This window comes from Diceros bicornis, chromosome 19 (genome assembly GCF_020826845.1).
Source record: "Diceros bicornis minor isolate mBicDic1 chromosome 19, mDicBic1.mat.cur, whole genome shotgun sequence".
NCBI lineage: Eukaryota > Metazoa > Chordata > Mammalia > Perissodactyla > Rhinocerotidae > Diceros > Diceros bicornis.
In genome coordinates this window covers 4,481,379-4,496,820 of record NC_080758.1, presented here as the reverse complement: position 1 = coordinate 4,496,820, position 15,442 = coordinate 4,481,379, and the positions used below count along the sequence as shown (strand labels likewise).

Genomic DNA, 15,442 nt, shown 5'->3' with positions numbered 1-15,442 from the left:
CAAAAAGTCCCATGTAATTATTTTTCAAATCTGCTTGGTCATTTTTATAGTCTCTTGCTCTTTATTCTCTTTTCTTTCTTTCTTTTTTTCTTTTTTTGGTGAGGAAGATTAGCCCTGAGCTATCATCAGCTGCTAATCTTCCTCTTTTTGCTGAGGAAGATTGGCCCTGGGCTAACATCCGTGCCCATCTTCCTCTACTTTACCTGTGGGATGCCTGCCACAGCATGGCTTGATAAGCGGCGCATAGGTCCGCACCCAGGATCCGAACCTGTGAACCCCGGGCTGCTGAAGTGGAGAGCATGAACTTAACCACTATGCCACCAGGCTGGCGCCTCTCTTCTCTTTTTTTTTGTTAATTGAGATATGAATGACATACATAAAAGCTGTATATATTTAATGTATGCATCTTGAAGATAAGTATACACCCCTGCAACCATCACCACATACAGTGTCCTAAACTTATCTATCATCTCTATAGGTTATTTCCCTTCCTTTTTTTAAATTTATTTTTATTTTTTATTGATGTTTTAATAGTTTTTAACATTGTGAAATTTTGGGTTGTACCTTTTTGTTTGTCCATCACCATATATATGTCTCCCTTCACCCCTTGTGCCCACCCCCCACCCCCACTGCCCCTGGTAACCACAATACAATTTTCTCTGTCCATGTGTTGGTTTATATTCCACATATGAGTGAGATCATACAGTGTTTGTCTTTCTCTTTCTGGCTTACTTCACTTAACATAATACCCTCCAGGCCCATCCATGTTGGTGCAAATGGGACGATTTTGTCTATTTATGGCTGAGTAGTATTCCATTGTATATATATACCACATTTTCTTGATCCAATCGTCAGTCGAAGGACACTTAGGTTGCTTCCACTTCTTGGCTATGGTGAATAATGCTGCAGTGAACATAGGGGTGCATGAGCCTCTTTGGATTGTTGATTTCAGGTTCATTGGATAGATTCCCAGTAGTGGGATGGCTGGATCATAGGGCATCTCTATTTTTAATTCTTTGAGGAATCTCCATACCGTTTTCCATAGAGGCTGCACCAGTTTGCATTCCCACCAGCTGTGTATGAGGGTTCCCGTTTCTCCACATCCTCTCCAACATTTGCTGTTGTTTGTCTTGGTGATTATAGTCGTCCTAACGGGCATGAGGTGATATCTCAGTGTTGTTTTGATTTGCATTTCCCTGATGATTAGTGATGTTGAACATCTTTTCATGTGCCTATTGGCCATCTGTATACCTTCTTTGGAGAAGTGTCTGTTCATTTCCTCTGCCCATTTTTCGATCGGGTTGTTTGTTTTTTTTGTTGTTCAGTTGTGTGAGTTCTTTATATATTATGGAGATCAACCCCTTGTCAGATGTATGTTTTGCAAATATTCTCTCCCAGCTGGTGGGTTGTCTATTCATCTTGATTCTGGTTTCGTTTGTCTTGTAGAAGCTCTTTAATCTGATAAAGTCCCACTTGTTTATTTTTTCTTTAGTTTCCCTAGTCTGGGTAGGCATGTCATCCGAAAAGATTCCTTTATAACCAATGTCAAATAGTGTGTTGCCTGTATTTTCTTCTATGAGTTTTATAGTTTCAGGTCTCACCTTCACGTCTTTGATCCATTTTGAGTTAATTTTTGTGAATGGCGATAGCAGATGGTCCACTTTCATTCTTTTGCATGTGGCTGTCCAGTTTTCCCAACACAATTTATTGAAGAGACTTTCCTTTCTTCATTGTATATTCTTAGCTCCTTTGTCGAAAATTAGCTGTCCGTATAAGTGTGGTTTTATTTCTGGGCTTTCAGTTCTGTTCCATTGATCTATGTGTCTGTTTTTGTACCAGTACCATGCTGTTTTGATTACTATTGCTTTGTAGTATATTTTGAAGTCAGGGATTGTGATGCCTCCTGCTTTGTTCTTTTTTCTTAGGATTGCTTTAGCTATTCGGGGTCTTTTGTTGCCCCATATGAATTTTAGTATTCTTTTTTCTACTTCTGTGAAGAATGTCATTGGGATTCTGATTGGGATTGCATTGAATCTGTAGATTGCTTTAGGTAATATAGACGTTTTAACTATGTTTATTCTTCCAATCCATGTGCATGGGATGTCTTTCCATTTCTTTATGTCATCATCGATTTCTTTCAATAATGTCTTGTAGTTTTCACTGTATAGGTCTTTCACCTCCTTGGTAAGATTTATTCCTAGATATTTTATTCTTTTCAATGCAATTGTAAATGGTATTATCTTTTTGAGTTCTCTTTCTGTTTGTTCGTTATTAGCATACAGAAATGCAACTGATTTTTGTAGATTGATTTTGTACCATGTGACTTTGCTGCAGTTGTTGATTATTTCTAATAGTGTTCCAACAGATTCTTTAGGGTTTTCTATATATAAAATCATTCATCTGCAAATAGTGAGAGTTTCACTTCTTCGTTGCCTATTTGGATTCCTTTTATTCCTTTTTCTTGCCTAATTGCTCTGGCCAAAACCTCCAGTACTATGTTGAACAGGAGTGGTGAGAGTGGGCAGCCCTGCCTCATTCCTGTTCTCAGAGGAATGGCTTTCAGTCTTTTCCCATTGCGTATGATGTTGGCTGTGGGTATGTCATAAATAGCCTGTATTATGTTGAGGTACTTTCCTTCTATTCCCATTTTGTTGAGAGTTTTTTTCATAAATGGATGTTGTATCTTGTCAAAAGCCTTCTCTGCATCTATTGAGATGACCATGTGGTTTTTATTCTTTGTTTTGTTGATGTGGTGTATCACGTTGATTGATTTGTGGATGTTGAACCATCCCTGCATCCCTGGTATAAATCCCACTTGATCATGGTGTATGATCTTTTTAATGTATTGCTGTATTCAGTTTGCCAATATTTTGTTGAGGATTTTTGCATCTATGTTCATCAGTGATATTGGCCTGTAATTTTCCTTCTTTGTACACACAATGTCCTAAACTTATCTATCATCTCTACAGGTTTTTTCCCTTCCTTTTTTTTTTTTTCTAATAAGAACATTTGACATAAGATCTACTCTCTTAAGTTTTTAAGCATACAGTACAGTATTGTTAACTATGTGTGCTATAGTGTACCATAGATCTCTAGGATTGATTTGTTTTGCATAAGGGAAACTTTGTACCCTTTGATCAACACCTCCTCAATGCCCCCTCCCTCCAGCCCCTGGTAACCACCATTCTACTCTCTGTATTTGTGAATTTAACTATGTTAGATTCCTGATATAAGTGGGATCATGTAGTATTTGTTCTTCTGTTTCTGTCTTATTTCACTTAGCATAATGTCTTCCAAGTTCATCCAGGTTGTAGCAAATGGAAAAATGTCCTTCTTTTTTAAGGCTGAGTAATAGTCCATTGGATATATATACCACATTTTCTTTATCCATTCATGCATTGATGAGCATTTGGGTTGGTTCCATATTTTGGCTATTGTAAATAATGCTGCAATGAACATAGGTGTGCAGATATCTCTTCAAGATCTTGATTTCAATTTTTTTGGCTATATACCCAAAAGTGGGATTGCTGGATCATATGGTAGTTCCATTTTTAATTTTTTGAGAAACTTTCGTACTGTTTTCCACAGTGGATTCATCGATTTACATTCCCACCAACAGAGTACGAGTTCCCTTTTTTCCACATCCTTGCCCACACTTGTTATCTTTTGATTTTTGACAATAGCCATCCTAACAGGTGTGAGGTAATAGTCCACTGTGGTTTTGATCTGTATTTCCCTGATGATCAGTGATGTTGAGCACCTTTTCATTTACCTGTTGGCCATTTGTATATCCTCTGTGGAAGAAATATTTATTCAGGTCTTCTGCCCATTTAAAACAATTAGGTTATTTGGTTTTTTTGCTATTGAATTGTATGAGTTCTTTATATATTTTGGATATTAACCCCTTACTCCATAGATGGTTTGCAAATATTTTCTCTCATTCTGTAGGTTGCCTTTTCATTTTGTTGATTATTTCCTTTGCTGTGCAGAAGATTTTTAGTTTGATGTCATCCCACTTGTTTATTTTTGCTTTTATGCGCTGTGCTTTTGGTATCATATCCAAGAAATCACGGCCAAGGCCAATATTAAGAAGTTCTTTCCCTGTGTTTTCTTCTAAGAGTTTTGTAGTTTCGAGTCTTATGTTTAAGTCTTTAATCCATTTTGAGTTGACTTTTGTGTATGGTGTAAGATAAAGGTCCAATTTCATTGTTTTGCATGTGGCTATCCAGTTTTCCCAACACCGTTTATTGAAGAAACTAACATTTCCCCATTGTGTATTCTTGGCTCCCTTGTTGAAGATCAGTTAATGGTAAACGTGTAGGTTTATTTCTGGGCTCTCTATTCTGTTCCATTTGTCCATATGTCTGTTTTTATGTCAGTACCATACTGTTTTTATTACTGTGGCTTTGTAACATATTTTAAAATCAGGAATTGAGCTTCCTGTTTTGTTCTTCTTACTCAAGATTGCTTTGGTTATTTGGAGTCTCTTGTGGTTCCATATGAATTTAAAATTGCTTTTACTATCTCTGTAATTTTTACTCTTATTTTCAATCTTTTTAAAAAACGCACTTAATATTTTGCTTATGATAATGCCAGCATAGGAAGTCTTGGCATGTGTGACTCTGATTTATGTACTAGCTCTCACTTATGATAACTTGTTTGCTTATTTGTTTTTGGATTTTGGATGGTGAGCTGAGATTTCTGGAACTTTGAGACTTGGGTTGGAGGTGAGTTTCTCCAGTAATGATTTGTTTTGCTTCTGTTGGGTGCTATTTTAAATAAAATTCTTGGTTTTAGGTAATTTAACATCACTGTGTAGAGTGAATTCAGGTTTAGAACCCATGAGAAGATTGTCTTATTGTTATGCAATTAATAGGAGAGACTTTTGCTTCTTTCACTCAGTGATAAGATTCGAGTTTTTTAATGTCCCCGGGGCAGGTGGTGGAGGTAGAGTGTATATTTCTAATTTCCCATATATTTGACCCTCTGAGGTCTCAGCTTTGCACAGCAGAGGTTGCATCTGTCACTTGACTCACCAAGGGTAGATTCTAGGTTAGAGTCCTGTACCCTGCACCCCACCAGACCATGAAAATGGAAGGAAGATCAAGCTCACCTGCTGTGGCAAAGGCCCTCAAAATGAAAGATCTCTTACCTTTTCAGGTTTTAGTTTTCACTTGGTTTTTGATTTTTAAATATATCTTACCTTCTTTTTGGGGGGAAGATTGGCCCTGTGCTAACATCTGTTGCCAATCTTCCTCTTTTCTCTTTTTTCTCCCCAAAGACCCAGTACATAGTTTTGTATGGTAGTTGTAGAATTGTAGCTTTTCTATGTGGGATGCCGCCTCAGCATGGCTTGATGAGCGGTGAGTAGGTCTGCGCCAAGGATCTGAACTGGTGAACCCCGGGCCACCAAAGCGGAATGCATGAACTTAACCACTATGCCACTGGACCGGCCCTTAAATATAAGTTTTAAACATTTTTATATTTTAACCTGCATTTTTAGTTGTTTTCAGCATAAGAGTAAGTATGGTTGGTAGTCAATCAGAGTAACTAGTTCACCGTACTGTTGGAAATGGACTTATTTTTTAACCTTGTTAATTATTCTTTTGTCATCAAGAAGTTATATATTTTGATGTAGTCAAATGGAGCTACCTTTTGTCTAAGAAATCTTTCCTTACTCTTAATCTCCCAACATCACCAATACAAAAATATATTCTCTTATGTTCTCTCTATATTAATGTAAGGAAGGATTTATTTTTATTTTCGTCCATAAGGAAAACTATGGGCTGTGGGTCAGATTTGGCTTTTGACCTGTTTTTGTATGCCCTAGTGAGTGAGGTGTGGTTTTTCCATTTGAATACGTGGCAGAGGTTGTACGTGGCCTGCAAAGTCTAAAGTACTTATTATCTGGACTTTTATACCAAAAGCCTGCAGACTCCTGGATTAATCCACTTTTTTCTCACTTATCTGCTATATTTTAACTTCCCATTTATATTTGGAGTTCCTTCCAGCCCTCCATTCTGTTCCATTCATCTCTTTGTTTGTCGCCAAGTCCAAATACCGCCCTGAAATGAAAATGGCTGTTTCCATTAATGAAAGGATGGGAGTTAAAGGAGAGGGATTAGAAAATGCAGGATCCATTTTCAGAGTGGAAATGGAAAAATGTAGAAAATTCGTACTTGGATGTCTAATTGGCCTGACATTAACTAGAGGCATAGAGATTCAGAGTGCTTGCAGGATACAGCTCTGCCAGGCCCAAGTCAAGTACTGGACCGTGGAATCGGATTTCACTGATTAATTTGTAGCTGTGTATAGTGCCGTAGGAAGCATGAAATGCTCAGACACTTGTTCTAGGAAGCTTCCAGCAAATGGGACAATGAATTGTGAAGTCCCAAGTGATTCGGAATGAGCAAGGAGGAGATTGGAAGATATAGGGGAGAAGGGCGCTCTGTAAACCCTAAAATACACATTCAGCCTTGAGGGGAGAGCAAAGAAGAAAAGCTGGGCACTGGAAATGTAATTCTCTTCATTGACGATGTTTTTCCTTATAAAGCCGGTGTCTGTCTGTCTGAGGCTTGCGTCTGCTCCCTTTAGTCGTCACACAATTTGCTTACTCCACGAGATAGTGCCCTCAGAATGACAGCACAATCTCTGGAGTGAGATGGAGACACAAACCTGGAGACGTGGTGGCTGCCACTACATGTGGCCGAGACACTTTGTCACATTCTCCACAGCACTGGAAGCTTTGACCACAGTCCCAAGTCCTTCTTGGTGGGATAGCGAGGGTCCACCATACCTCCACTCCACTTCTCTTGGCTTTGTTCTTCCCTGTGGGATCCAGAGAGCAAGGTGAGAGGAATAAAGGACAGACCACATATTCTCTCCCCAGGATGAGCATGTGCGAGGTAGGCAGTGTAAATCTGCAAGACCTGCTCCTTGGACCTACCTTCCTGCTCTCAGATTTGGCTTATGAAAGGGGCAACGGGCGTGGGGGGCAGGTGGGGATGGAGTGGGCAGAGTGGTCTGTGGCTTTCAGCCAGCACCAAGATACATGACAAAAACCTCTCGTTGCCCCCTCTCGTCAAAACTGGTGTCCCCTGAGCCCTCGACCTTGGCCAACCAGCCATCAGTGTCCCTGCTGGAGCTACCGTGGGGTAAGAAGGCTTTTTTCTGATGTGTCTTCCATGAGGCCTATAAACAAAGGAATTGTGCTGGTCTTCCATAAGTGTCAATAATGTAGGCTCTTAAAGGAAGACCTAGAGAGAGACCAAGAGAGCAGAGGGTGTGCTGAGTGTAGGAGCAGAATTTAAAATCTGGACCTTAAATGGCAGCTTATTTTAAAAAATGTATACAGGCCAGCTAAAAGCAGCAAATTAGACATAAATACAGAAATCTAGATTGATCTTACAAACATAGCTTCAAGTAAAAATAAAGTGACAAAAAGAATGGCTCTGTGCTACAATATCATGCACAAAAGGGATACTACGTGGTTTTAGGGACACACACATATTTAAGGATGTTTGTCAAACATACTTGAGTGAGTGTCTTGGGGGAAAGCAGATGAACGGGAGCGAGGAGGACAGAAGTAAGAGGAAACACGAGAATCGTGTGTATGAGGTCGGGTTCCCTTGAAGCGGAGCCTGAGACAGGGATTCTTATACAAGTGATTCACGGAGGGAGGGCTCTCAGGAGGCTTGTGAGGGAGGGATGGATTCAGACAGGGCAAGGGAAGAACCAAGCAAAGATGTGGTGTGGGGTGTCCAGTCCTGCCGGATCCTATGAGGAGCTCTGGAGTGTGAAATGCGCCCCACAGGTTGTTCTGCTCAGAGGCAAAGGGACTGAGCTGGCATACTCTGGGACAGTCAATAGCTAGGGGGGGCCTTTCCTAGGGGAGTGTGCAACAGGCACGTGCCTCCCCCCGCCCCCGAGGGCCTCTCTAGGCAACATGGCTCCCATCGGCCAAGAGCAATCCTCTTGGGAAAGGGGGACATGTGAGTCATTTGTAGCCAACTTCCCAGCAGCGGGGCATGGATGGCAGTCTGGTGCAGGCGGTGGGGACGAGGTCCTCATGGCCTCTGCTAAACTGCGTGCGAGAGGCCTTGCCCGACTGTGATGGCAAGCTCGCAGCCCCGGTCTCACCCTGGCTGCTCGTTCCAGGGTGTTGCTGCTCCAGGAGAGCTGCACGCAGAATGTTCCAGAAGAACCCAGGAGAGAAAGAAATCGACCCTGCCCATGACTAAACTTGGGCTCCCCTAAGTGCGAAATGGTCCAGAGTCCACGTTAATGAGACCTGAAGTCAGGTTGGGACTCTTCTGCAGTCCTATAGTTATTTTCATCGAGTGGAGTCCCTCACTTGTCCATTCTCCAAAAGCGAAACCTCCCTGCAGTTCAAACTGTGCCATTCTTAACACTTGCAAGCTTGTGGCAGTCACCCACTGACTTGGGGGCAAAGGTGAGCTGCAGCACTCAGAGGAAGAATTCAGCCTGCGTCCTTCCACCTTCCTTCCTCCCTTTGTCTCTGCACTTTGAAATCACTCTCGCCCGGCCCAGCAGGAGCCCCGACTGGTTCAGGGGTTTGTGATCTGCAGACGGCAGACCTGTCGTTCCCCATCCTGGCTCAGAGAGCTCTTTTAAGAACCTGTGGTCTTGACGAGCAGGGACGGACTGCTTCAAAGAACAAGGCAGGCACCCATGGGGCATGACAGCTCCTGCCTAAGGCAGGGGAGGCGACAGGGCCGTGTAAGTGGAGATTCTCTCCAACATGGACACCAGAAAAGATGAATAAAAAGTCACTTTCTCATTGTTGCTACTGTAAAAATCAGTGCCCAAGAGGATACTGTATTCCGCAGATCTTATTTAAAATTCTGCCAGCAGCCCTGGCTATTAGGGGACTGCGGCTGGATCTTGGCGGCGGCTCAGACAAATGAGCAAGGAAAATGCCCAAGCAGGTTGCCTCACTGTCCTTCCCAGCCAGGTGGTTCTGAAGAGCATCATGGGAGTAGAGTTCTTGTAAACTGAGTCTTCTAAAGCGAGGGAGTCCTGTGGCTCGACCAGGCAGCTAGAAGCAGTGCAAAGATCTTTCCAAAGAGCTGACCACTGATGGGGCCCTCCAGCCAAATGGTACAGAGCACTGGATCAAGAGTCCAGCTCCCACTTGGCCACACAGTCAGCGTGTCTTAGGGTGCACCGCAGCTGCTCTTTGTCTCAGTTCTTTCACCTGCAAAGTGGGGGCGCTAGACTGGCTTGCTGGTCTGGTTTTGGTTGCACACTTCTATTAGCAAAAAATTTTGAGCCTGCACTCTAATAAATGCATAATTGTACATTTACAAATTATATGTGTGTTCTACTCTACTAACGTATTATGTACATTATAAAGGGCATGCAGCAATAAATATAAGAAAGCCAGGATGAAAATAAATATAAATAGAAGCTCCAGAACTTTCTTTCCTTACTCTTGTTGTGCTCTCCCAGATGTGACTACTCTGTTTTGGAGATTAGACCAGATGGTCTGGAAGGGCTTCTCTAGATAGAAATTCCGTGATGCCCATTTTTTCAAAGGAGACCCTTTAGACCTGTGTTGTCCAATACGGCTGCCAGTAGCAACATGTGGCTATTTAAATTCATTAAAATGAGATAAAACACAAAATTCAGTTCCTCAGACACACTAACTCCATTCCAAATGCTCAATAGCTGCGTGTGGTTACTGGCTACTCTATTGGTCAATGCAGATGATAGAACATTTCCATCACTGCCGAAAGTGTTTTGGACAGCCTGTTTATTAAGTAGTCAAGACCACATGTATTTAATTACAGTATTTAATTACAGTAACTGTCTTTATTAAGCACTTGCTATGTGCTAAGCAGCATAGGAAGCATTTCATAAGCAATGTCTCACTTAGTCCCTACCACAGCCTCGTGAGTTAGGTCCTGTTATTCTCCCCATGTCGTGGAGGAGAAAATAAGGATGGGAGGGACGAGGAGCTTCTAAGAGCTGACAAGCTACTTAGAGGTCGAGCCCGTGTGTTCCCCAGCTCCCCACAGAGACTTGGGTTTTATTGTCTGAGCATCGCCTTTTCAGATGTTTTGTGGGCATGAGCTTCTGGGCACCTGTTCTTAAGACTGGTTACTGCACACGTGCATCTCTGTTCCACAGGTACAAAGGGAATTTCTTGCAGAGCCGTGTTCAGCTGCGAGCGGGTAGACTGCGCAAGCCACTCTGGGTGCTGAGAAAAGACTGCCCCCCTTCTGCATTCGAGGGGCTGGAGCCATGCAGGATCCTCAGGCAGGCTTCTTCGGAAATTGCAGGTAACTCTCTCCTTGGAGGTGAATCCAGACTGGGCACACAAAGGCACCAGGCTGCTGGGGATGCCGGATGAGCAGGAGATGGCTATCCTTGCCCTCAGGGACCTGAAGTCCAGTGGGGGACAGATGCATGCGGGGTGATGACAAAAGAGTGACAATTGTGGGATAATCAACGTGACCCTAAACTAGTGGTAAGGGTACTGGGTGAGAATATTGAGAATCCAATATTGAGAAGTCAACAAACATCCTTGAGTACTGGCCACGGGTGCTGGGCCCTGTACTAGGTACAGCTTCCCTCCAGGACCTGGAAAACATGAGTCAGAACTCTCCGTGCCTCCCCCTTCCCCTGTCTTTACAAAGGAAGTTCACTTGATTCTTTCCACAGGGCCATTGTGAGGCTAAAATGGGTCAGGATGGGCTTGCAAGTCAACGTGAAATAGCAATCTGAGTAGTTATTATGTGCGAGAGCTTCAGGGTACATTGCTTACATGTGAAGCGGTAAGAGGTGCACCTTCGTCATGCTCGGAAATAAATAAGGATGAGCTAATGGAGACTGCTTCCTGGAAAAAGGGCTATTTTAAGTTGCAACCAGGACAAATCGCTTAACTTCTCTGGACCTCAATTTCCCCTCCATTTCTCCCCTGTCCCCAGCAGTAATGAACCCAGTCTCAGCATGCTTGCAGGGTGTTGACTGGGAAAAATGAGGGCCATCTGTGAGAAGGCTGCAGGGTCCCATCTGGCCAGGGGTGACTGAATTACCATCTTTTTGTGGCTGATTGTTGTCTGTTTGGCTCAAGGGCTGACCTGGGGCTCTGTCTGATGTCCTACATCTGATGATTCGCTCCCTCAGGACAGGACCTGGGCATCTCCCCCTCCACCTTTCTGTAGCTCCAGTGCCCCCTGCAGGCAGATGGCACTGTCGTTCTCCCCCTCCCACCCACCCCCACAGCCCCCAAAGCCCGCCCCAGTAGACAACGACAAGGATTAGTCTTTTGTTTCTCCATGAGAATGTAAACCGAGGTAGGTATTTGCTCAACTGGATGGCCAATTGTGGAAGGAAAAGCATTGTCTTTGATATGGAACATCAAGGGTTAAGATCGTGTGGGAGAGGCTGGGATGAGGTAGGGTGGGGGTAGGCAGAAATGCCATCAGGGAACCCAGCTTTGTCCTTTCTTCATTTTCTGTGGCCCTCATCTTCAACTCCATTGCTTTCCTCCTTCTCCAATAGATACAGCTAATGGAATAGCCCATTGGGGTGTGCTTGGGTGATAACACCCTCACCATAGGACCCAACAGAACCAACCAGAACTCTGCCAGTTGGCCCAAATGGTAGAACTTTCCCACCAGCTCTCTTCCCAGCACCTTAAAGAGGGCTGAATCAAGCTGCCCCTGGAAACTCACATCGGCCTCCATGTTTATGTTCCTAAGCTCTGTGCTGGGCACTGAGGGGGCAAAAAGGAAAATTTCTGCTCTCGATAAATGTACAGGGTGAAAACAGACAGACCAACAAGCTGTTCACTCTTTGCTCAGATCACATTGGGAATGACATTGGCCGGTCAGTTAGCTTCCTCCTCGGATGTAGGTCTTACCTACCCAACAGCTCAGTGTGACAATGAAGTGAGATACTGAGGGCAGCAAGCGCTTTACAGACTCTAAAGCAGATGATAAATGCTGATTGTTATTATCTACTGAGCATAAGAAGCAAACATGCATAAAAACTGGCATATGCTGAGTGCCAAATGAGAGTGGGACACATGGTAATAAGTGTTTGTGTTGTTTCGCAGAGGACGAGGTCAGTGTTGGGGGAGGAACCCAAAAGGGGAGTTTTCTTGGGAGAGAGAGGGCTTCTCCAGGAGATCCAGATGTAGGGAGAACAGAACAGAGGTATTCTGGACTGGGGAATGGTGAGTAAAGACTCAGGGGCAAGAACAGGAATCTGGGAGGGCAGGTTGAGTCCAGGTGGGCTGGTGTGCACTGGGCCCAGCCGAAGATCTGGGAGCCACTGAAGCCAGTGTTCTCGTTTGGTACCACCTATACTAGTTTCTTAGGGCTGCTGAAGAGATTGCCACAAACTGGTGACTTAAAACAACAAAAATTTATTCTCTCCAAGTTCTGGAGGCCAGGAGTCTTGCAGTTCCTCCAAAGGCTCAAAGGGAGGATCCTTCCTCGCCTCTTCCAACTTCTGGTGGCTCCAGGCATCCTTGGCTTGTGGCTGCATCACTCCAATCTCTGCTTCCATCTTCACATGGCCTCTCCCCTGTGATTCTGTGGATCAAATCCCCCCTGTCTTTCCCCTATAAGGACACTTGTCATTGGTTTTAGGGCTCACTCTAAATCCAGGATGATCTTATCTTGAGATTCGTAGCTTAATTACCACTACAAAGATGCTTTTTCTAAGTAAGGTTAGTCACAGGTACCCTGCATTAGGACTTGGACATATTTTTGTGGGGGCCAAGATTCAACCACTACACCACTTTTACAATTTTCCCCCTATCTGTGACCCAACAGAAGTGACCTTAAAATGTGTTTCTAAGTGAAAAAGGCAGTGGCACATATGGACATTCACTGTACAACAATGCGCATCATCTGTGCTCTTATTGTGTGCGAACAGTTTTGGTAGGAAAGATCTATTATAAACCTAAATCAATATATAATCATTGAAATGGAATCATCCAGTCCACCAGCAGCACAACATGTTCCATCCTTGGGGGAAGAGTTGTCCAAGATGGGTGTGTTGGGCTTTGGGACCCATTGGCTTCTCTTTAGGAAGAAGGCCTGGTGGCAGGCGGATGGGGGCTGGGCAGGGCCTCCGTGTGTGGCTGTGTGGATTGTGCCAATAGGGACTGAAATCGAGCCACCACCCTGTTTGTCTGAACTTGTGGTCTGGCTACAGGGCTGTGTTGGACCAAAGCAAGGAGCCCCGGCTTCTCTCTCCTCCTCCTACAGAGGGCACCTTTCCATACATCCTCCAATGGAAGTGGGTGCCTCCTCCTAATTTGCACATGTACCTATTGTGCTCATGGTGACCCTGGGGGCCCCAGTGCAAGCGGAGAGGCCAGCTGGAAAGCCTCTGATAGTTCCTCGTCCTTTAACCCCCTTTTTCCCTTTGAAAGCTTCTCTCAGCCTCAGGGAATGGTTCTGCTCCCACCCACACTGACTAACAGTGGAGATCTTAAGACTTCCTCCATGGTGGGAGAAATCCCACTTCCATACACTTCTGATCTCAACATCAGCTTTTCATACCAAAATCCTAAGAGCAAACTGGGGGTGCCAATGAATGGTGGATAAAACCAGGCCCAAACAGTAAAAAAAATAAAAATCAGAAATAAAATCTGAACATGGAGCAAAGAAATGAGAGGCCATCTATAGTTCAAACTCCTCCCGGGAGTGCAGCCCCCCACGTAGGTAATAATGTCTCAGCAATGGCCTGGAGTGGTGACAAATGTCTACACTTTCATGTTTATTATTCGAGCAGCGAGTTGAGCCAGAGGCCTGGGTCACTGGTGCCCATTTTCAAAGGGTTCCCTCCCCCACAATTAGAAAGGTCGTGGAAGATGTCCACTAAGGGCAGGTGTGAGCCTGCGGGACGTGACCTAAGCACCGGCCCAGGGAATATTAATCGGCCCCTGTTCCTCATTGAAGTGTCAGAGTGGGAGCAGGGATGACTGGTTGGGTGAACCCGCAAGCCTGACGTGGACAGAGCACGATGGACACCATCGCGCCAGAGGGCGGTGGAGTGCATGAAAATAAACACCACCTGGAAATCAAAGGAGATGGGGGACTTTATTGCCACCACTTGCCAATACCAATATTTCACAGTGGAGTGACAGGTGCTCTGAGAGTGTTGGGTGTTTGAAGACAAAGTACCATAACTTCAAAGTGACCTAAAGATGGACCTTGTTCGTCCACCACTTACAAACAACTTTCTTGTCTCCTTTGACCTAGCAGGTCCTGGAAGGAGAGATCAGAGCTGGCTTCTCAGTGAGGGACTGACCTCACCGTGTCTGTGTGTGTGCGTGTGCATGTAAGTGTAAGTGTGTATATTTTTTTTTGGGGGAGGACCTGTTTTCCATGGCAGTGCAGTGACAGGATGATCTTTTTGGGTGACCTGAGGAGCTGTACTTGGGGGAGCTTGATGAAATCCAACAGAGAAATTGAGAATGACCTGTGGGAGGAATTTCCCAGTGAAAAGGAAAGGAAAACCGTTGGCCTGGATCCTTGTAGGCCAACTAGAATCAGTAAAACATTTTAAAATAAGTAGTGAGGAATACTTGTGTCCAGGGGCTGAAATAAGATGTTCTAACGGATTCTTTGTTCTCTTTATTTTTGGAGAATCTTCCTGTCAATAATTTATGGGGATGAGAGACAGAGGATGTTTTTGAAAAATATTTTTAAAAGGATGCTTAATTTCCCTCTCGTTTAAACTATTCCAATAGCTTGATGCTAATCATTAGAATTAACAGATGGCTTGGCAATGAAGTCATCTGCAAGCAGCAGGCCAGAGGAGTTATGAAGGATAAAGACCTAATTTATAAGATTTTGTAGTAATTGGAGTCTTTGAGACTCTCCTGAGAACTGAGTCTTTTTTTTTAAACCTAAATTCAGTGGTCCATCCCATTCGAGTTTCCAGCGAGGGGATGGGGGAAGCTGAAAGTTTCTTTTTAGGTACCAGGCAGAGCTGACTTACCAGACACCCCAGGCTAAGTGTGACCATGGGCAGGAGTACTGCTATTACGAAGAACATTCTTCTTCACCCACAGTCACTTCAGGATCAGGGCTGAGATACGGTGTTAAGTGGATTTGATCTCAGAAACTCGAGCTGCTTCACTGAAGGGATTGGTGAAAAGAAAGTTCTTAGGTATCAAGTCACTGAATATCCCAAGGGAAGCAAACATCTACTTGAGGAAAGACCTTGTAATTCAAACATTCTTTATGGGACATCCCTGTTAGGGGTTGGCTGGGGAGGCAATGATTGTCACAGGGTGAGAACCTTCCTTGATAAACTTACTGATTGCTGATAAATGGAGACCCCACTCAAACATCTCTCTCTCATACTCTCCTTCTCTCTTTACCATTAGCACCCATCCCTGCCCTTCAGGTTAATTTTCACAATATAATGTACATTGATTGCCAAGTGAAAC

The 15,442-nt window shown here is 43.9% G+C and overlaps 1 protein-coding gene across 1 annotated transcript in view; it reads left to right on the top strand.

The window, feature by feature from the left end:
* ZNF831 (zinc finger protein 831) overlaps positions 1-15,442 on the top strand; it is a 70,233-nt gene that overhangs the window by 15,719 nt on the left and 39,072 nt on the right. Inside the window, exon 3 of the mRNA XM_058562388.1 lies at positions 10,153-10,304. Coding sequence (XP_058418371.1) covers positions 10,153-10,304 — 152 coding nt within the window. The remainder of the gene's footprint in view (positions 1-10,152; positions 10,305-15,442) is intronic.